We start from the raw sequence: 23,070 nt of genomic DNA, 5'->3' as shown, positions 1-23,070 counted from the left end.
CTTCTAGATTTCAGGTTTCAGTTTGGCACTTTTGCTATATATGTACTCGTTCATCAGTTTGATCAATATACGAACTTCTTTGACTGTTATATCTTCTTTACTAACGACGGTTAGAAGAGATTATGGGTTTGAAGCAATCACAGTCACGTAAACCAGGTTTAAGTAAAAAAAAAACCTACTTTCTTTGGTGATATACTTCTAACATTAATTTAAGTGACACCATGATCTTCATATCGCAGGATTAAGATTCAAGTCTTTTAAGAGACTGATGTGATGACGTCTAAAGTTCCCAAAAAGTGATAGGCTAGACCTAAAGGGTGAGAAGCCAAATCTCATATTTGATGCTTAGATTCTCATATGAATTTTTACACCATTACACATTTCAACAATCACACTTTGGTTATGTCGTAATCTTATGTTGTGTTTGTTGCAAGTCTAGTCATCCTAATTGATTTAAGGATTGTAAGGTATAAAGTGCGACTCTCTATAACAATGATTTTAAGTCTATTTCTTTATCGATGGATCATGATTCATTAGGCAATATACTTTACCATTGGTGGTTTAGCATGGAAGTTTTAAGATTACGTTCTTTTAATTGATGCAGAGAGACAAAAGCTATAGTGAAAGGAACATATGGACACGTCTGGTTCAGTCCTACATTAAAAGGTTTTTTTTTACTCTTTCGCTCATATTATGTGACTTTTTAATTTTAATGTTTAATGGACAGCTTTTTTTTTTTTTTCTTTTAATTTCTTCTTCTTCATTAGCCTTAAAAAGCGATATCGGAACTTTTACAATCGGGTAAGAAGGTGAGTAATACAACACAGAGCAGTACAGGTGGGAAAGCTTGGGTACATAGTTAAGAGCTTTAGGGAACTTGGAAGTGAGTGAACCAAAGGCATAGGTAAGCTTCCTGTTGAGGTTGAGTTGAGGAAGTGTTACCCAGTGCAGAACGATCCAGCCACAGCAATCTGCGACAAAGTGACAGTTGAATTTCCCTTTTGATATGATCATGGCAAGCACGGAGGCAGAGGCTGCAGAGAAACCAGAGATGGTGGGAAGGATCACTCGGTCAAGAGCTAAGGAGATGGCCAAGGAAGCTCATTCACTCATAGTTGACGGGTCATTCAACCTACCAAGGATCCAAGTATTCAACATATCCACCTTGAAGACTTCACCCGGTAAGGATAACTAGGTAACTTAGGTGTGAAGTTTGTACTCTTTTTCCCATAGCTGAGTTTTGTCCCAATGGGTTTTCTCAGCATGGTTTTTAATGAGGCAAATGGATCACTACGTGGAGTTATCTAGAAGTCATTACCAATGGAGAATAATGTACTTCTGTACTAGTACAAGTGACATCTGTACTACTACAGGTCACCTAGACGTTTTGCTGTTTTCTTATTTCCTTAAAACGTCTTGTTGTTTTATTTTGAACTACCTGTTGTTTGGAGTGTCGAGACTAGGGTTGATTATAAAACCCAATAGCACGCCTCCTTGTTCTTTAGCGAAGAAGTTGTATGAACAGGTATTGTTTCACTTTTTCTCTCAATTCGAATTCTTGAATGCGTTCTTGATTTCTGGGTTTCTATACACTTTGTGATTTAGAAACTCTTCACTTTATCTCAATCCATACAACCACCTAAACATATATCTCCATCGAATCATTCTTCTATCATGTGATCATCACCACCTCCGTCGTATTTGTCACTTCCGCACCATCACCATCGAACCTCACCACCAGTCACTAGTCTATAGCCTTTCATCGGAGTTCTATCCTAGGGAGATCATATTATGTGGTATCAGAGCCAACTCTGTGCCAAAGGCTAAGCGATTGTAAACCCTAATTTCGTTTGTGTTATTTTGATTTATTTTGTTTGTTTAGTTTAGGGTTTGTTTTGTTGATCATTGGTGTTTAGATCGAGTTCTGTGAGTTTAGGGGTTAGTTTTCTGTGTTGTTTTCGAAATTTGATTGTCTTAGGTCGTGTGTTTCTTGTTTAGATTACAAGTCTTGGAGTTTATCTTAATTCTTTCACTCAAGGAACGTTTTACTTCGAGTTTTTCTTCTTTATTTTGCAGGTACAATGGAGCTTTCTCTAGAGGCTATGGAAGCTTTGAACCAAGCCATGTCTAAGCAAATAGCAGAAGCAAACAAGACAATGTCTACTCAGTTTCAGCAACAGATGGAGCAGCTCAGCAACAAGTTTGAGAAACAGATCAAAGATATAGCTCAAGCAACTAGCGCTTCAGATCAGAGTTCTTCAGAACCGCCTAGTCCTAATGAGGCTCTCTGCTTAGCTAAAGGAAAGGCACACGTGGGAGCTTCTTCCAAACATACACGGATCAGAACAGCTAAGTCACCTATTGGGGGGAGAGAGACTTGTTTCAATCAGAGAAGAGACATTTACAGTACAGAAAGAGGAAACCGTAGGACTGGCAGAGATCACATACGTCCATGATGAGCTGAACAAGTATCTCGGCATCGAATATACATTGAGTCCGATACAGAGTATTCTGAAGAAGAAGAAGTTTCAGATCATATTCAAGAGACAATGAGGAGAAACAGAGGCAGAGATCATGGCAAGGATTATGATCCTTTGAGGCAGCAGCTGAAGCACCTCAAGATTCAGTATCCTTCTTTTAATGGTACCAATGATCCAGAGACTTATCTAGACTGGGAAAGGAAGATGGAGTCTAACTTTCAGGTTCAAGGTACTTATGAGTTGAACAAGGCGAAGATAGCCATATCCAAATTCAATGGCTATGCTTTGTTGTGGTGGGAGCAGCTGGGACTTACTAGACATCGACAGAGAGAGCCTGCTATCACTATATGGGAACAACTAGTCACGCAGATGAGAAAGAAGTTCATGCCTACACACTACCAGAGAGAGATTCTCAACCAGCTTAGGCGTCTCATTCAAGGTACTAAGTCTGTTAGAGATTACTATCAAGAGCTGGAAATGCTTATGATCAGGGCTGATTTAAGAGAAAGTGAAGACATGGTTATGTCGAGATTCCTTGGAGGTTTAAACAGAGAGATTCAAGACAAGGTAGAGTTGCAGGACTATGAAGATGTGCAAGAAATGGTACATAAGGCAGAGTTGATTGAATCGCAGATCAAGAGAAAGGGAGTGAGGTCTACATTTACGCCTAACATGTCCAAGCCGAGAGAGTTCAGTAAACCCGCCTTCACCAAGGACAGCAAACATGTGACAACCACAGTCAAAGAAGAGGTTAAGATCGATTACAAGCCCAAGAATAGCACCTCTACAAGTCATATCAGGTGTTTCAAATGCCAAGGAATGGGGCATTATTCCAGAGACTGTCCTAACAACAAGATTTTTCTTCTTCAAGAAGGAGGAGAAATTGTGCCAGTAGACAGTTCAGAGAGTGAACCAGAGTCTGAATTCGGTGAAGATGGTGAACCAGCAGTCATGGGAGAGATGTTGGTAGCACGCAGAGTTTTAAGTTTTGAGATTCATCCAGATGATAGAGGACAGCGTGAGAACCTATTTCACACACGGTGTATGGTTCAAGACAAGGTCTGCACCTTGATCGTTGATGGTGGAAGCTGTACTAATGCAGCTAGTGAAGAGATGCTACAGAAGCTTAATCTCAAGACCACTTCACATCCAAGACCTTATCAGCTACAGTCGTTAAACAACAAGGAAGTTTTAACAGTTTCGCAGCAAGTGATGGTGCAACTGACGATTGGGAAGTATGAGGATGAGCTGCTTTGTGATGTGATTCCAATGAAGTCAAGTCATATCCTTTTGGGAAGACCTTGGCAGTTCGACAGAAGAGTATTTCATGATGGCTACACCAACAAGCAGACATTTGAGTTCAAAGGACATAAGGTTACTCTTCTACCACTTACACCCAGCGAAATCTACAAGGACCAGCTTCCCACGAACCGCAAGGATACAGAGAAAGTGTCTTACAGCCTCTACATCACTCACAGCAAGTTCAACAAGCTATTTGATCCAGAGATGACCATATTCATGTTTGTGCATAATGAGACATTCACCAGTACAAAGCTAGCAGAAAAGCTTCCACGCGAGATGATAGAAATTATAGAGGAGTACAAGGGTGTATTTCCAGAAGAGATATCTCCAGGTTTGCCGCCAACACGTGGGATAGAGCATCAGATCGATTTGGTATCAGGTTCAGTACTACCAAACAGACCCGCTTACAGAACCAATCCAGTAGAGACTAAAGAACTTCAGAAGCAAGTCGAGGAGCTGATGAGTAAGGGACACAGTAGAGAGAGTCTCAGTCCATGGGCAGAACCCGTTTTGCTTGTGCCCAAGAAAGGTAAGGATAATGTAGTCGTAGATGCATTATCCAGGAGGTACACTCTCATTTCTACTTTGTCTTCTAAGCTTGAAGGTTTTGATAGAATAGTAGAACTTTATGAGAGTGACATCGATTTTGCTGAGAGCTATGGCAAATACCATAAGTTTGCTTTTGAAAACTATTATAGGCAGGATGGATATCTGTTCTTTAAGGATCGATTGTGCATACCAAGAGGATCCATGAGAGAGCTGCTGATAAGAGAAGCTCACGGAGGTGGACTAACTGGACATTTCGGAGTGTCAAAGACTCTACTTGGACTGCAAGAACACTTCTATTGGCCTCAAATGAATAAAGACGTTGAGAAGGTTTGTTCGAGGTGCCATATCTGCAAAATGGCGAAGGGTAAGGTACAGCCCCACATCTTGTGCACTCTCTCCCTATCCCTTCTCAACATTGGACTCATATTTCTATGGATTTTGTTCTTGGCTTACCTCGAACCAGAAATGGTAGAGATTCGATTTTTGTTGTGGTTGACAGGTTTAGCAAGATGGCTCACTTCATTGCAAGTCAGAAGACGGACGATGCTGTTAATGTAGCTAACTTGTTTTTCAGGGAAGTAGTACGTCTACATGGAATGCCTCAAGTAATCGTCTCAGACCGAGATACAAAGTTTCTAGGACACTTCTGGAGGACGTTATGGGCTAAGCTAGGAACCAAGCTATCATTCTCAACCACATGTCACCCGCAAACAGATGGGCAAACCGAAGTGGTGAACAGGACGCTATCTACACTCCTCAGGACCTTAGTGAGAAGCAATCTCAAATCATGGGAAGAATGTCTACCACATGTTGAGTTTGCATATAATCACGCTAAGCATTCTGCTACTCTGTTTTCTCCTTTTGAAATTGTTTATGGTTTTAATCCACAATCACCTCTAGACTTGATTCCTTTACCTTTAAGTGTGAAGTGTAGCTTTGATGGCAAAGAAAAGGCTGAACAGGTGAGGAGGATACATGCTAAAGCTAAGGAGAACATAGAGAAAAGGACCAAGCAATACGAGAACCATGCGAACAAGGGCAGGAAGGAGCTCGTTTTCGAAGAAGGAGACTTAGTGTGGATTCACTTACGTAAGGATAGGTTCCAGAAGAGAGGAAGAGCAAGCTTCTACCACGAGCTGATGGTCCATTTGAAGTCATCAAGAGGATCAATGACAACGCATATCAGATTGATCTTCAAGGTAAGTATACCATATCATCAACATTCAATGTTTCTGACTTGCTCACTATGCAGATTCCATTGAGGACAAATCCTTTTGAAGAGGGGGAGGATGATATGATCATGGCAAGCACGGAGCCAAAGGCTGCATAGAAACCGGAGATGGTGGGAAGGATCACTCGGTCAAAAGCTAAGGAGATGGCCAAGGAAGCTCATTCACTCATAGTTGACGGGTCATTCAACCTACCAAGGATCCAAGTCTTCAACATATCCACCTTGAAGACTTCACCTGGTAATGATAACTAGGTAACTTAGGTGTGAAGTTTGTACTCTTTTTCCCATAGCTGAGTTTTGTCCCAATGGGTTTTCTCAGCATGGTTTTTAATGAGGCAAATGGATCACTACGTCGAGTTATCTAGAAGTCATTACCAATGGGGAATAATGTACTTCTGTACTAGTACAAGTGACTTCTATACTACTACAGGTCACCTAGACGTTTTGCTGTTTTCTTATTTCCATAAAACGTCTTGTTGTTTTATTTTGAACTACCTGTTGTTTGGAGTGTCGAGACTAGGGTTGATTATAAAACCCAATAGCATGCCTCCTTGTTCTTTAGCGAAGAAGTTGTATGAACAAGTATTGTTTCACTTTTTCTCTCAATTCTAATTCTTGAATGCGTTCTTGATTTCTGGGTTTCTATACACTTTGTGATTCAGAAACTCTTCACTTTATCTCAATCCATACAACCACCTAAACATCTATCTCCATCGAATCATTGTTCTATCACGTGATCATCACCACCTCTGTCGTATTTTTTACTTCCGCACCATCACCATCAAACCTCACCACCAGTCACTAGTCTATAGCCTTTCATCGGAGTTCTATCCTAGGGAGATCGTATTACCTTTGCAGTTGAGTCGCCAAACAGAAGGATGAAGTGTGAAGGCGATTGTTTCGCTCTTTCCATAGGAAATAAACTAGAGCTTGAAACACTAGTTTGCAGATTGAATTAAGTCTCCGATTTATGGTGGGAGACTTAATCCAATTTACAAGCCTGTGAAAGTCGGTATCTGGGAGAGGTACAAATGCGTATAGACTGGATAGGAGATTCCTGGAGAAGCTGAGTCAAAGAATAGGTGGTCTCTTGATTCCATACCTGTTTGACATAGTAAACAAGACGGCTGGACATAGAGATTCCAACGAATGAGTCTATCTCTTGTAGTCAATCTATCTTGTACCGTTAACCATGTCATAAAGGACATCTTAGGGATGTTCTCTTCAAACCATACTAGTGAAGACCATGGAACAGTGGGACCAGCCGAATGTAGATACCTCCAAGTTTTCATTGAGGAGAATGTCCCTTGATCTTGATCTGAAGTAAGCTTCCATTGGAAGGTATCGGGCCCCATTTATGGAGTAGGAACTGGTTGAGAATGGAGACATGCTCTAAGTAGCTGTGTCAGCGGATGTCTTCCTCTAGGTATAGACCATGCATCATTATTGACTGCATGTTTTACCAAAGCCAAATTTCTTATACCAGTAACCCTTGGACCCATCTCTCCAAGAATGTGAAAAAGTGGACCAAGTCCTGTCCAATTATCATGCCAAAAGAGAGCTTGGTTTCCCGAAGTAACTGAACAATAGACAAAAGGTCTTGCTAAAGGTCGAAGCTTGGACAGACGTCGCCATATCCAGCTTCTTGTGACAGTAAAATCAGCTTCCCAGAAGCTCTTTTCCTTGATTAAGTGAGTGCGAACCCAGGATACCCAGAGTGAACCTGCATGTGAGAATAGTAACCATATCAGCTTGAGACCACATATCTTGCTCCAATCAACCAACCTCTTAAGGCCTAATCCCCCCGAAGATTTTGGAGAGCAGACAGTCTCCCATGAAACCTTGGCACCACGGGCAGTAGAAGCAAAACCATTCCACAAAAATGCGTTGCAAATCTGTTCCAGTTTCTCCAAGCACTTGGTTGGTAACAAGAATTAATGATTGATAGTCTGAGGCTGATAACTTATGCGAGAGTAATGGTACTCCTAAGTATCTGAATGGTAGTGACCCATGGGTGAGGTTGTGGTTGGCTGCAAGCTGACTGATAGTGTCTACATTGTTGTCATTAAGGTAGATGCAGGTTTTTTTGTAGATTTATTCCCAACCCATATGTCTTCTTGAACTGTTTAAGCACCTCCAAGATCTCAACAAGAGAGTCTTCATTTCCGTCAAAGAAAATGAGGATGTCGTCTGCGAAACTTAGGTGAGTGATGAGTAGGTTGGCCAATTTCGGATGCGGACGGATCCTGTTGGTGCAAGCTGCTTCATCTAACTGCTTTGATAGTATATCCATGACAAGTGTGAAGAGAGGAGCCGAAATGGAGTCTCCTTGTCGCAGACCCTTCTTCCCAGGAAATTATCCAACAAGCTCTCCATTGAAACCAACTGAGTATGAAGGAGTTGTAAAGCAAACCACCAACCGTCTTATGAATTGAGCAGGAAGATTATAAGCTTCGAGGATGTTCGTGAGAAAGTCCCAGTTTATGTTATCAAATGCTTTGGAGAGATCCACTTGCAGACATCCGCGAGTTACTGGTCCCTCCTTGTTGAATTCAACAACCAGTTCAGTTGCAAGCAACACATTTTCACAGAGTAGCCTACCCGGTATAAAAGCGACTTGATTCCTTTGGAGTGCAGAAGCCATGATTAACTTGAGTCTCTTTGCCAGGATCTTGGATATAACTTTATATATGGTATTACAGCATGATACTGGCCAAAATTCAGAGAGCTTCTCAGACAAGGTGGTCTTTGGGATCATGGGGAGAATGGTAGCATTAACTTGCTTGAGGAGTTTACTAGTGGTGAAGAATTCAGTTACCGCCTCTATTACTGAAGGACCTACTGTTCCCCATGAGTTGATGAAGAATTCTACCGTGAATCCATCCGGTCCTTGAGCTTTGCGGGTAAGGAAAACAAAGTGGAGGTTACTTGCTCCGGAGTGGGAATAGCACATAAGCTTGCAGCCATTTCATCTGTACATCTGAAAGAAGTTAATTGTCTGATCCTGTGAATTGATAGTGGCTCTACTGTGGTATTTTTGGTATCAACCATTTCCTTTAGGATCACTTTGTCTGAGACCCGCTCTTCATTATCATCAAGAAGAGATCTAATTAGATTCCTAGCTTGATGTTGCGGCACTGATTTGTGGAAGAAACCTGTATTTGAGTCCCCTTCTGAGCACCATCTGACTCTTGATTTCTCTCTAAGGTAAGTCTCCTCTGCACTTGACATTATAGACCAAGGATTCCTCGCTAGCCGTTCTTCCTAAAATAGTATTTGGTTTTGGAGTAACCAGAAGCCGATTCTGAATTTCCTTGAGCACTGCTAAAGCCTCTGCAGATCTTGCTTGGATATTGCTAAAGTGATTTTGGTTCAATGCCTTGCAAGCTATCTTTACCGCCTTAAGCTTCTGACAAAGGGAGAAAATGCTGGAGCCTGGGAGAATGGTGGAGTTCCATGCTTCTTCTATCATTGCAAGGTAAGTTGGATGAGTGGTAAAGAAAGAGTAAAACTTGAATGGCACCATCCTCCTCTCAACAACATCTGAAGTAACAACTAGTATCGGAGTGTGATCTGACCCTCCTGGTGAGTCGAACAGTGCATTAGATTGAGGAAAGGATGACAGCCAGGCCTCATTGATGAGTGTCCTATCAAGCTTACGAGATATTGGATTTAATGGCTGATTGTTGTACCAAGTGTGGGACGCTTCTCGGCTTGCTAGTTCTAGGAAGTCGCAGACATCAATACACTCTTGAAATTCGGCCATTCCTTGGATTGGTAGAGTGTATGGATGAAGAGAGTAGTGGTCTTCCGACTAAAGAATCTGGTTGAAGTCCCCAAGAATTAACCAAGGGTGATTACGTTGGAGATTATTTTGATTCAGCTCCCTCAAAGTCTCCCAAAGCTCCCTTCTCGCCACCATACAATTACGTGCATAAACAAACGTAACTGAGAAAGACTGCTGTGTTGCATTATCAAAAACACCACAAGATATGACTTGATCAGTTATCTTGTGGGTAAAAACCTGGATAGCTGGATCCCAGACTACCCATATTCTCCCATTTTGGGCTTGAGTGGAATATTTATGCTTAAACCTCCAACCGGGAAAGTTATGAGCCAAAATAGCAGCAACATTAGCTTGTTGTACGTGAGTTTCCAAAATGCCTCCTATTGAAGGTCTTGCTGACTGAACCCATCTCTTGAGCTCTAGTTGCCAATTGGAAGAGTTTAATCCCCTAATATTATAACAAAAAAATCTTCATCATCATCAAAAACGGTGGGCAAAAAGCTGAAAGCTGAGCTTTCAAGCGCGATGAAGATTAGGACGTCTTTGTGCAGGAAGTCGTCCATTGCTGGAGTTCTTAGACATTTTAGTACTGGTCACCTTTGGCTTTGATCTCAGAGTGCCCGGTAGGGTTGCAGATGCTCCCTCCTTCTTGTGAGTTAGGGTCTCGCGTGACTTTTCCAATCCATCAGACATTATACTAGGCAATGTAGGATTGCTTTGAAGTGCTGAGGTAGCTGCAGCTGGGGCTTCTTGTGCAGATGGTTGTGCAAAAGGTGGAGTCTATGCAGACCTCGTTTCTGCTCCGAATTTTTGAGTATTCTGCAAGTTTACAGCTTGTGTCTCCAAGTGAGACTTTGAAGGTTTCGAGCTCCCTTGGACAACCTTCCAATCGCTATGAGTTTCTGAAGATGGAGAGTCCATGTACTTGTGTGTTCCAGTAGGGGGAGGCATTGATTGCGTTGTCATAGGTGGTGGTGTGTGAGTATCCGTATCCGATTAGTCGTTATCAGTAACTGAGGTAGTTGGAGGGATGAGAATTCCCACAACTAGATGTCCCTTGACTTGCCATGTTTGAGAAGAGGTGATTTTCTTAGAGTGAGCAGTATTGGTTGCTTGAGGTGCAGAGGGGACTGATGAAGCTGATATTGTGCTGGTGAGATTGGGTGAGGATATCTTCGAAACAGCCGGAGCTGACGGACAGCGATGATAGAGATGGCCATACTCTTTACAATAATCACATTTAGGATGTAGACGAGGGTATTCAACCCATATTCGAATCTCATTTCCATCGTCATCCTCCACAAGAACCGCCTGCGGGAGAGCTTTGTTAAGCAGAATTTCTACCTTTATCCTTGTATCCATGGCAAGTGGCGCTGATGTTTTTCTGTGTGCAATGGTTCTCCTATGCTCGAAGCTATTGTACTTAAACCAGAGAGAGTATAGTTGAGGCAGAACGTCTTTCAGGATGACCCAAATTGGAAGTGAAACCAACTTAATCGGTGATAGTGATGCTGTTGGAGACCATGGAGTAACCGTGAAGAGACAGTTTCTCGCCTGCCAGCATCCTACCTCTAATACCCATTTACGAGAACCAGTCCGTTTGGAAGAGAGCGGATGTTGATTCGACCGTCCTTTCCCCAAATTGGGTTGAGGTCAACGAAGATTTTTCTTGGAGGGGGAGGAGTACCGTGGAAGTGAGCGACAATATGATCTTTCCTGGTGTCCAAAGCTTTAAGGATGACCGATGCTGGTGCTAGTACTTTTGGAGTTCCATCTTCTGTGAAACTAGGAGTAGCCGCTTTTTTGATATTTCGAAGTTGCGGATTGAAACGCTCTAGGTATTAAGCCGTTCTAACAATTTCTAAAAATGAAAATTGAGCTCTAGATATTAAGCCGCTTTAAGCCATTCAATTTCTAGCCGCTCGTACTTAAAGCTTCTCGAAAAAAATTGTCTTTAGAAAATTGAATGTCACAATACCGTCAAAGATTTACCAAGACTAGACAACGCTCACTATATTACTTTTAATGACAAACAGATTATGATTCTAACAACTTTTTTCCAATTTTTCTCCCACAGGTCCTCAATCTCAAATAATGCTTCTTATTTGAGTTTTTCTAAGGCTATTTCCTATATATGCTTTCAGTGTTAGGTTGCATTGTGGTTGGTTTTGCGTTAAGGGAGAGCTAGAGGAAGTGGTGGAAGAAAAGGGGAATGATGGCTGTATATATATATGATGATGATGATGATGATGTAAAGTGTACATGAATTTTCATATTTTAGCAACTGTGAAAACTGTAAGCTTAAAACCATCTACAAACATGGTTTCAAATTTTGAGGTTATAATTATTTTTATAATTGAACAAATAAAAAACTAAAAATTTGGTTCCAAAATCTCTACATTTAAGAATCAACTCTATTTTTTTTGTTGGATATTTTTGAGATTAAAAAGGTTGATTTACAACCTCTTAGAATCACCATTGGGGATGATGGTCTAGGAAATCATAGCCACACATTGGATCATATTTTTCTCCGAATTCAAGTATTCCATATTTAAACATGTTAACCAATATTGTTTATTTTGGTTTTGTTGTTTTAAAGTTACAATAACATATATCTCTTTTTTTTTGGTTTGTATAACATATATCTCATTATATCTGTGCTTTTATTAGTTATAATAAATGTAATTGAATAGTAATTTTATAATGGGAGGGGGTGGATATGGTGGTGGTAGTGGTGGTGATGGTGTTTGTAGTAGAGATAAAATAGTATATATTATATATTATATAGAGTATATATGAGATATATGGTTAGAAACTTAGAGTAGTTAGTTATTTAGTTTGAGTTTTTTTCTTAGTTAGTTTTGCCAATTTCCCTATTATAAATTCTATCAATTATTATCAAATTTTTATGCTCACTGAGTCGGAAAAGTAATTTTTGATATTAAATAGCTAATCGTTTTATCAAATTTGATAATTACGCTATCTAAAATAAATATGTTTAAAAGTAGTAATTTAAAAAAGAAAATAAAATAGTTGTCGATTTGAAATTCCCACTGAGAATACATATATATTTTTTTTCGGCCACTGAGAATACATATTTTGTTTAAATAATGGAATTTCCTCTAAATGATAAAAACTTTCTAATTTAATATATAAATAAATAAACGAAACTGGTCTGAATCCATAATTATAGTGGTCTCTGGGTCAATATGCACTTTTCTCTCCCTCGTTTTATTTCAGTTTCTTCAATTTCTTCCATATTGTTTTCATCAAACATGTTCACAGTCCCATTTTACACTGACGTGTTTCTCCCCCCTGAGCAAATTTCATCTTCTTCTTCTGATTTGTGTTTTCTTATTACTGTGACTTGGGTTCAATCAGATCTCGTCCTTGGTTACTTCTGATCCGAAGCTGAATCTCTCTACTTCGCGAGCTTTTGAGCAGCGTGGAGGTAAATTTCGTTATTTTCTTCTACTGAATCTTGTGTGTATTTCGAAAGTTTTGATTTTTTTTTGCTTGTGTATAGCTTACTCTGAACTTGGTGGGTTTATTCGAATTTTCTAAACTTTGACCTCCTCCAGATTCTATATGTTCGTGTATCTTTTGATTGTAGCGACTTCTTCCATTTGCATCTTCCCTTCGTTTTGCCTTCATATTTTCACAAAATTAGAAACTGGTTTTAAAATAGTAGTCTTTGTTGATTATTTGCCTTGGTTTGACCCTCTTTTGATCTGCAAGTTTGGAACTGATGATACTTACTGTCTTCTTCACTCTAGGGGTTGTATTCGAATCTCTTGGTTTCCTTGGGACAGCCCGTTGATCTGGAGTTGTTATCTTACTTCTAGTTTCAACCCACTGGAGATTTAAGTAGTAAGTTTCATGAAAATGGCTTCTTAATCAGTCATCCAAGTCCATTTAGAGTCCCAAGTCCCAACACTGCATTTTATTTCTCCATGACAACTTAAAATCATTTTTCATTCTTTCTATTGTCTACGGAGATGCAATTTAGCTATCATTTTCGAATATTTTAGACCAAGGTGCCACTTTTTAGCTGCTTGCCTTTCGAACTGGAACTGAATTGGTTTATGAGGCTAAAATAGGCATATGAGTCTTTCTTTCCCAGTAAAGTTGTATGGAGGCTTTTGATATTGGTTGATGAAAAAATGTTACTCTTTGTGCTGAATTCTTTGTATTGTTAAGAATGATGGATCTATCTTATTGTTGTTTGTTGAAGTAATATAACGACCACCATTTTTCGATGAGTTATTGATGTGGTAAAAGCTAGCGGAAATCAATCTTGTGATGTGATGATGACTATCACTCAAGTCCAACTAGCGGTGTGTTCTCTCTCTCTATCGACTTCTCCAGGGGCGATCAATCTTTGGAGATGATCCGTCGAATTGGAAAGATAAGGATCCGTGGATTTCTAGATTTTTCAACTGTTGAGTTCAGATTTAGGGACGTTTTTAATCTAATCTAATCTTTCATTGAGAGCAGTTAACGATAATGTTTATTGTTTTCATCGTAACCTTTCTTTTTAAGTGGTGATGAGCACATTGGCTTTGTTAATGGCTGTAATTGTAAAACTTGGCCTCTGTTTTTTGTGTTTTGAAAGTTGCATTAATCTATTTGGTTCTGTTTCTTCTTGATCTTTAGATAGATAATTTGGTTCTGCATTAAACTTGGCCTCTGTTTTATGATTAGAGGTCTTACGGTATTTCAGATTGACAAAGCAGTTGAAAAGGGAGGATGGGACTTTACTCAATCCAGCCAAGTAAGACTTCTCATCCCCATTCTTGGTTCCATCTCCCCACTCGCCATAGAACATTTGTTTTTTGTGTTGAATTGAGTTTGCAGTTTTGTGTAGTTCACTAGAAACCAGAAACAGCTTTCATGGACCTAGAAATCACTGACATGGAATTTGCTTTATTTTCTTTAAAATATTACAATTTTCAAAATATTTCATTTTCTTAAAAAAGTTTTTAACCAAACAATACTCAAAATTTAAAATTTAAAATATATTTAACCGAATCTTTTTTTTTCTCCCCCCATGGGAGATGCTCTAAGATTTTTTTTTTTTTTTAAAAAGCATTTTTTTTTTGGCACCCACCGTTGAACATGCTCTAAGGCACCTAGATTCTTCTTCTTTCCTCGACATAAACACTCCCACACTTTCCTGTTGCTGCCTGTTAGGGTTCGATTTGTTCTTGTTGCTGTTTGTGTTCTTTGATTTAGTCTTAGTTTCAACTTAGATGATATTTATATCTGTTTGATTTAATCTTCATTGTTTTTGTTTCTTGTTTAATCTCGACTGTTACAGATTAGAAGCGTTGAACTCAAACCACTTAACCGCTCTTCTTTCTCCGCAAACCACCCAATCTCCGCCTCCGCCTCTGTTTTCCTGCAGTCTCTCCGATTTCAGGGTAAACCTTCCCAATATGAAATTTCAGATATTACGACTCTTGAGGTTGAAAATATAGTGATGCAAGTCACTTATATGTGTGCTAATTCAGTTACGTATTTACTTTACTTCACAGCTTAGGCTACACAGACTATTGGAGAGGTCAATCCAAGAAACAAGTGAGCAAAGCTTTGCCACTTGTTATATATGCAACGACAATACTCTTTCATATATACGATAAGGGAAAATATTTCAATGGACCTTTATAGTAAGTTTTAAATAACTTGATTGTGTTTGTTTGTTCTGATAATTTGTATAATTGTCTTCTTACTTTCTCATATCTCAGGTTTGGTGTTGACCTGTCTGTCTACAGATTCAATCCCCTTTGGGTCGTTTCGGTGGTTCATATTCGCTAGTTTGGCTTGTTTATTTATCGTCTTGGCCTGTATGATGTCCTTTCTCCTTATGGCTCTCATGTCCATCGGTCCTCTCCAGCTCAAAATTCTCCAGCTTATGGGTACACCCAACGAAAAGAAACAAGCTGGTAATTGGCCTTTTTGGTTTGGTTCTATGCCCTCTCTCTTTTTGTATGCCCGATCCCATTAATAATTCTTACTTATTCTCTATACAGCTGTTGTTCTTCCAGTTTTCCAGAGACAACATCAGATCTACGTGTCTCTGCTTTTCTGCAATGCTGCTCTCCTGGCGGTAACTAATAAAACTATATTCTGCCTATTGCTCTTCAATTTTGCGAACTCAGACCCAGTTTTTTGACAATATCCAGGTTCTTCCTTTATACTTGGATAAGTTAGTCAATGGGTACACTTCTATAATTGTCTCGGTCCTAGCTTGTGGATTGGTATTTCCCGATATCTTCTTCTTTACTTTGCCAACCTTTACTTTCCTTTATTGCATCCACTAATTTGAAAATATTGGATTGTTTTCAAGGTTATTCCACAAGTTATATGCTGCAGTTTTGGACTACTCCTTGGTGCTCAATTTCACTGGCTCATACGAGTTGTGATGATTCTCTGTTACCCGATAGCTTATCCCATTGGAAAGGTAAATTTAAAGCATGTGGTGTTATTTATCTAAGAGACCTCCCCTTCATTTTGTAATTAGCCTAACTAAAAAAACGTGATCAGGTTATGCATTAGACTGTCTCTGCTTATCTTAAATTTTCAGGAAAGAATCTTATAGTGTTATGATTAGGGTCAAATAATCCAAGCCAATATTGCATCTGAGCTTATCTTAAATAGCTTATGTTACGGTATTACATTTCTGGGTTCTCCTTTTGATTGCCATTTACGCTTCTTGATCTAATTCTTTCATATTCTGTTAATTAGATTTTGGATTGGGGATTGGGTTGCAATGAGGGTATATTTAGGCGTGCCCAATTCAAAGCCCCTGTGTCAATTCACAACGTGGAGGTAAAATATATATGGATTGGGGACCATGATTACTTCCTTCCTCCATTTAAATGTAGGAAATTTGTGTTACTGATTTGGCTATGTTATTATTACAATTCTGGCTTCAGGCCGGTGAAGGAGGTGAACTCACAAATGACGAGACGAAAGTTATAGTTGGAGCAATTGATTTGACCGTGAAGGTATATTGTAACATACCTCTACATCGAAAAGATACATTTTTTCTCGTAATATTGTGGAAAAAATAAAATAAAAAATTCAAAGCTTGCTTCTATCTTCTATAGATTTTCCTTTCTTTTCTATTTTTTATACAGCGGTATTAGAATTCTATTCTTTTTCAGTATTGACAAAAAATTATTTATTTCCATGATGAATTTTAAATATCAAAATAAAAAAAGTTTACTCCAAAAAATATCCTTTATATTTTTGTACAACAAAATCCGAGTGACGATATTTACACAGAAATCTCAATGCTATTAACATCATTATTTCATATCATTGTTTATGTCACTATATGTTTATCTAAAATGTTTTATTTTGTTAAACAGACTGCGCAAGAGGCTATGACACCAATAGAATCAACCTTTACTCTAGATATAAATTCAAATTTGGATTGGTAAGTTTATTCTTTAGCTGTGGACTATTTCAATTAGATAATTAAGGAAATACTTATGTATATAAAGTATATTAAAAATATATAAAATATGCCGGCCCTGCAAGACAATTTGTTTGCTGTATTATTTAATCGCTGACAGTATGAAAAAAATGTGGAAAACGTGAGTCTAATCTTTTGATGGTTACTATGTCAAATTAGAGAAAGTTTTGGTAAGAAAAGTTCGACAATCAAAAGTTCTACATGACAACATCTATGAAAACTATGAATGTCATATCTCAGCATCATTTATTTATTTATTTATTTTAATTCTTCTTACGATGTTTCTCTTGTGTCATTCATGAAAGTTGTGTTAAAGTTTCAAGCGAAGTATTTTGTTTTTGTTTTATTTTGCTTAAGCTACTATCTTCATTGATAGTTGACTTGACCTTCCATAAACAGTCAGTTTTTTTTTGCTTATGACTAATCCTAGGGATGCCAAGCGAATGATTCAAAAAAAAGGGCATACCCGAGTTCCTGTCTACTCTGAGAATCCAAAAAAGATTGTTGGACTTCTTTTGGTAGGTGTTAACTCATTGTTAATCTTTTTCTTCTCCTTTGTACATGATTAACTATTTTTTTAGTAGTCACATCTTTAGCGTTTCCTTAACATGTTGTAATCTTGCAATTTTTGTTCGTTAGGTTAGGAGTCTGCTTACAATTCAGGAGGAAATCCCTATTAGTGCACTTAACATACGCAGAATTCCAAGGTTATGACGTTCTTATGTTAAACGTTTTGTTTTTATTTGGTCTGGTCTAAATTTAAATTGTAATGATCGATACACATGTTTCAATAGGATTCCAGCCGACTTGCCACTGTATAATATTCTGAATATGTATCGAAAGGGAAGCACCTTCATGGCGGCTGTTGTGAAGGGGAAAAGCAAGGGTCATACGTTGGTTGTAGAAGAAAAAGTTAAAGCGAGCAAAGCGCTAACTGATGCATCGAATTTGACAGCGCCTTTACTCTACAATTTTATTGTCAATGTAGATGGAATGAGACAATCTCATCTACACACTGATGAGCACTTGTCATGGGAGATTGATGATCGCGAAGTAATCGGTATAATAACTATTAAAGACGTTCTTGCACAACTGCTACAGGTATCATCTATTTATTTTTTATAAGTTTTGCATGTTCATAAAAACAATACTAAAAAGCTTCTTATATAACCAGGATAAAAGTATGGACGAAACAGACGAATATGTTGACATGGAGGAGGAGCAGACTGATACGGTTCACCAGACGTATTACAGAAGAGGAGGGCCACGTCAGCCAACGGAGAAAGAAGAAGTTGACTTTGGTCAAAGTTGTTGACTTGGGAAGACTCGGAAGGGAAGAGAAGGTTTGCTGTTGGGAAGAGAAAGAAGAGTTTGAATGAATAAAGACGTTGTATTGCTTTTCATTTTTCATTAGTTGTATTTTGAGAGAAACACTTTTGTGAGGAGAGATCTAGCGATGTGCTAGAGGAGAGTTCTGGGTTGAGCTTTGTGAAACGCTCTTCATACTTTGTGTTCTTGTATTCGGATTTGGTGGTTACAATCTCTGTAATCATTCTTATCATTTCTAATAGAGAATCGTATTATTCATATATCCAAAATCTATTATTGGTGCGTGAAACTGAGATCGAAGCTTCATCGCGATGGCGGAATTTGAGTATTCGGAGGATTTCGACGGTGCAAGCTATTGAACAAAGGGCGACGTAGCAAAATAAACACAACCAAATGGCAACGGCGCCAAATTGATAGATAGGTTTTCACTGAAGGTATCAATTCCCTATGTAGTTGTAGTACAAAGGGTTATCAATCCAAATGGTTGTTAATTGCTAGCAGGAAGGATATGATCAGAACAGTACAAGTCAAGCAAATCAAATAGGGTTTTGTTCTAACAATCCTAAAATAATAAAAGAAAATAATATAAACAAGAAACCACATGACCTAAGCACTCGATGCAAGCATTCAAGTACAGGATCGGGTGGAGTGATCGAGTATGCAATTGAGATATGAACAACTCAAGGTATTACTCGATGCATGTTATCGTGTACCTGATCGGGTAAGTGATCGATTGATGAAGGAAAATGCATGCAATTAAAATACAAAAGCTTCTAAGGATGGGGTAATCGAATCCTAAGCATTCTTGACCAATACAGATGCCTTACATGCCTCAAACAAATATTTCCTAGACAATGAATCTCTAAATCTTGTTACCACACTCTCGCACTGGAAACAATCAACCTTGAATCACTTCCCTACCCAACTCTCGTTGGAGAAACATGACCAAGCAGGCATTAAAATCCGATTCATTATTGTCAGTAAACCCCTTACTCATCTAATCTCTTAGGCTAAGTGAGTAAACCTCTAGCATTGGTTGATTCAAGCATCTCATCTACACCTCTCGGTGGTAAAACACCTTAGATCTAATCTCAACCTCTCGGTTTGTTGACAGCATTAAGAACACCAACCTAGAGGCAAATCTATCAATCACATACAATCAAATTAAGGCATCCTAACCGATCAAGAACACAAAATCATCTATCCCATCCCTAGAAACTTTACTACACTACTCGGACATAATAACAAGAAACAAAACAACAGATAAGAACGAAAATTTCATTATAATAAACGGTCGAGTAGAGTAGAAAAAATACAGGATAGAAATCTAAAGAAATGATAAAAAGTAATGAATTAAAATGTAAAATCAAAAAGGAAAGTGTTTGAGTCGCTCAGTTTTCTCACATAAGCTCTCGCTCTCTGGTTTGAGGGTCTGCGGCCTGCTCGTTTGCGAGTTAGGAGAGGAGGGGTTTATATATGGAAACCCCTTTGACCTAGCTTCCCAGACCTGCCCGATGGTCTACTCGATGGGGTTACTCCTCGGGTAGATCTTTGGGTGTTCTTCTTGCTCTTGGATCCTCCTCGATCGTGATGGGGTTCGGACTTGTTCTTCCAGTACGATGGCTCCTTCGGGTACATGCTCGGGTTTGTCCTTGTTTTTCCCCATTTTAGGCTCCTTAGCACCAGTTTCATCCAAAACATGCAAATGCAAAAATGCAACACCCTAAATGGCCTAAAAGTGAATTTCTACAGTTAATGTCGTAAAAATGCTAAGTTAGAGGTATGAACAATGCAAAATATAGACAAAAAAGGATGCTAAACATGTAAATTTGAGAGTTATCATGTGTATAGCCTAGTAGATGGGAGGATAGCCTTACTGAGTGTTTATAAAATACTCATGCATTGCAATTTGTGTTTGTGGTGCAGGTAAAGGCAAAGTGTGATCGTGGAATCAGGGAAATGAAGAGGAGGATGTTCTAGTGGTTCGCTTGGTTGTCTGGCTTATGTTAGGTTGCTAGAGTTGAGTCCTAGAATGTTGTTTAGGATTGCTGGTTCTCTGGTTCATGTTGTTTGGATCATTAGTTTATGATTTGGAATTAATGTTGGTTATTGAATTATTATTTGGTTATTTATTGGATAATGATATTGGTTATTTCCGCTGTTGATTGTGATTGTGGTTAGGTGGCTAGTGGGTATGGGACCACTAGTTGTAATTTATTTATTATTATTATATTTCTATTTATTATTATTTATTATTAAAAAAAAAAAAAACGGGTTAGGTCGTTTCAGTTTGGTATCAGAGCCCTTACGGTTCTAGGTTTGGGTTCACTAGGCTTTGTGCTGTAGATGTTTGGATTGCATGCTTTGATTGATTATGTGAGTTAGTCAATCACATGTGGCATGGAGTCCTAGAACATCCTCTTCGAGCCTATTTTGTGATTCCACGGTGAGTTTATGTTTTCTGTGTTATAATAGAAACTTGTTTGCTTACTCTTCTGTTCATGGTAGTGCAGATGGCTAGAGATGGTACTGTTGCTGGTCGTGGTCGTGGACGCGGACGTGGTCGTGGACACGGACGTGGTCGTGGTAGGGGCAGAGTCCGAGAGGCTAGTGAGACAGAGGACCAGAGTGTGACAGTTGAGGGTGTTGGCGAGTCACATGATGTTCTGGGGGATTCTGTGAGTGTGGATGGAGGGGGCGGTGTTGAAGCTCCAGTGGCCGGTGGTGCTAGGGTCCCGGGTGTGGGAGTCCCAGCGGNAAATCAAATAGGGTTTTGTTCTAACAATCCTAAAATAATAAAAGAAAATAATATAAACAAGAAACCACATGACCTAAGCACTCGATGCAAGCATTCAAGTACAGGATCGGGTGGAGTGATCGAGTATGCAATTGAGATATGAACAACTCAAGGTATTACTCGATGCATGTTATCGTGTACCTGATCGGGTAAGTGATCGATTGATGAAGGAAAATGCATGCAATTAAAATACAAAAGCTTCTAAGGATGGGGTAATCGAATCCTAAGCATTCTTGACCAATACAGATGCCTTACATGCCTCAAACAAATATTTCCTAGACAATGAATCTCTAAATCTTGTTACCACACTCTCGCACTGGAAACAATCAACCTTGAATCACTTCCCTACCCAACTCTCGTTGGAGAAACATGACCAAGCAGGCATTAAAATCCGATTCATTATTGTCAGTAAACCCCTTACTCATCTAATCTCTTAGGCTAAGTGAGTAAACCTCTAGCATTGGTTGATTCAAGCATCTCATCTACACCTCTCGGTGGTAAAACACCTTAGATCTAATCTCAACCTCTCGGTTTGTTGACAGCATTAAGAACACCAACCTAGAGGCAAATCTATCAATCACATACAATCAAATTAAGGCATCCTAACCGATCAAGAACACAAAATCATCTATCCCATCCCTAGAAACTTTACTACACTACTCGGACATAATAACAAGAAACAAAACAACAGATAAGAACGAAAATTTCATTATAATAAACGGTCGAGTAGAGTAGAAAAAATACAGGATAGAAATCTAAAGAAATGATAAAAAGTAATGAATTAAAATGTAAAATCAAAAAGGAAAGTGTTTGAGTCGCTCAGTTTTCTCACATAAGCTCTCGCTCTCTGGTTTGAGGGTCTGCGGCCTGCTCGTTTGCGAGTTAGGAGAGGAGGGGTTTATATATGGAAACCCCTTTGACCTAGCTTCCCAGACCTGCCCGATGGTCTACTCGATGGGGTTACTCCTCGGGTAGATCTTTGGGTGTTCTTCTTGCTCTTGGATCCTCCTCGATCGTGATGGGGTTCGGACTTGTTCTTCCAGTACGATGGCTCCTTCGGGTACATGCTCGGGTTTGTCCTTGTTTTTCCCCATTTTAGGCTCCTTAGCACCAGTTTCATCCAAAACATGCAAATGCAAAAATGCAACACCCTAAATGGCCTAAAAGTGAATTTCTACAGTTAATGTCGTAAAAATGCTAAGTTAGAGGTATGAACAATGCAAAATATAGACAAAAAAGGATGCTAAACATGTAAATTTGAGAGTTATCATGTGTATAGCCTAGTAGATGGGAGGATAGCCTTACTGAGTGTTTATAAAATACTCATGCATTGCAATTTGTGTTTGTGGTGCAGGTAAAGGCAAAGTGTGATCGTGGAATCAGGGAAATGAAGAGGAGGATGTTCTAGTGGTTCGCTTGGTTGTCTGGCTTATGTTAGGTTGCTAGAGTTGAGTCCTAGAATGTTGTTTAGGATTGCTGGTTCTCTGGTTCATGTTGTTTGGATCATTAGTTTATGATTTGGAATTAATGTTGGTTATTGAATTATTATTTGGTTATTTATTGGATAATGATATTGGTTATTTCCGCTGTTGATTGTGATTGTGGTTAGGTGGCTAGTGGGTATGGGACCACTAGTTGTAATTTATTTATTATTATTATATTTCTATTTATTATTATTTATTATTAAAAAAAAAAAAAACGGGTTAGGTCGTTTCAGTTTGGTATCAGAGCCCTTACGGTTCTAGGTTTGGGTTCACTAGGCTTTGTGCTGTAGATGTTTGGATTGCATGCTTTGATTGATTATGTGAGTTAGTCAATCACATGTGGCATGGAGTCCTAGAACATCCTCTTCGAGCCTATTTTGTGATTCCACGGTGAGTTTATGTTTTCTGTGTTATAATAGAAACTTGTTTGCTTACTCTTCTGTTCATGGTAGTGCAGATGGCTAGAGATGGTACTGTTGCTGGTCGTGGTCGTGGACGCGGACGTGGTCGTGGACACGGACGTGGTCGTGGTAGGGGCAGAGTCCGAGAGGCTAGTGAGACAGAGGACCAGAGTGTGACAGTTGAGGGTGTTGGCGAGTCACATGATGTTCTGGGGGATTCTGTGAGT

At 39.1% G+C, this 23,070-nt stretch overlaps 1 protein-coding gene across 6 annotated transcripts; it reads left to right on the top strand.

Moving 5' to 3' along the window:
* LOC104747270 (DUF21 domain-containing protein At4g14240-like) lies at positions 12,553-18,390 on the top strand. Of its 6 annotated transcripts, XM_010468880.2 has the most exons (17): positions 12,553-12,800; positions 13,126-13,219; positions 13,584-13,686; positions 14,073-14,123; positions 14,670-14,772; positions 14,887-15,018; positions 15,097-15,294; positions 15,382-15,458; positions 15,535-15,609; positions 15,699-15,812; positions 16,097-16,180; positions 16,288-16,359; positions 16,726-16,793; positions 17,263-17,350; positions 17,472-17,539; positions 17,627-17,933; positions 18,007-18,390. In XM_010468880.2, exons 6-17 carry the CDS (start codon positions 14,958-14,960, stop codon positions 18,145-18,147), a joined length of 1,353 nt encoding a protein of 450 aa, XP_010467182.1. In that variant the 5' UTR covers positions 12,553-12,800; positions 13,126-13,219; positions 13,584-13,686; positions 14,073-14,123; positions 14,670-14,772; positions 14,887-14,957; the 3' UTR covers positions 18,148-18,390. The 6 variants fall into 6 exon arrangements, with proteins under 6 accessions (XP_010467182.1, XP_010467181.1, XP_019092841.1 ...); XM_010468879.2 differs by lacking the exon at positions 13,584-13,686; XM_019237296.1 differs by having other exon boundaries at positions 13,584-14,123; positions 15,124-15,294.

This window comes from Camelina sativa, chromosome 15, assembly GCF_000633955.1.
Source record: "Camelina sativa cultivar DH55 chromosome 15, Cs, whole genome shotgun sequence".
Taxonomy (NCBI): Eukaryota; Viridiplantae; Streptophyta; class Magnoliopsida; order Brassicales; family Brassicaceae; genus Camelina; species Camelina sativa.
The sequence above is the reverse complement of the archived record's forward strand: the minus strand, read 5'-3'. Positions and strand labels throughout refer to the sequence as shown.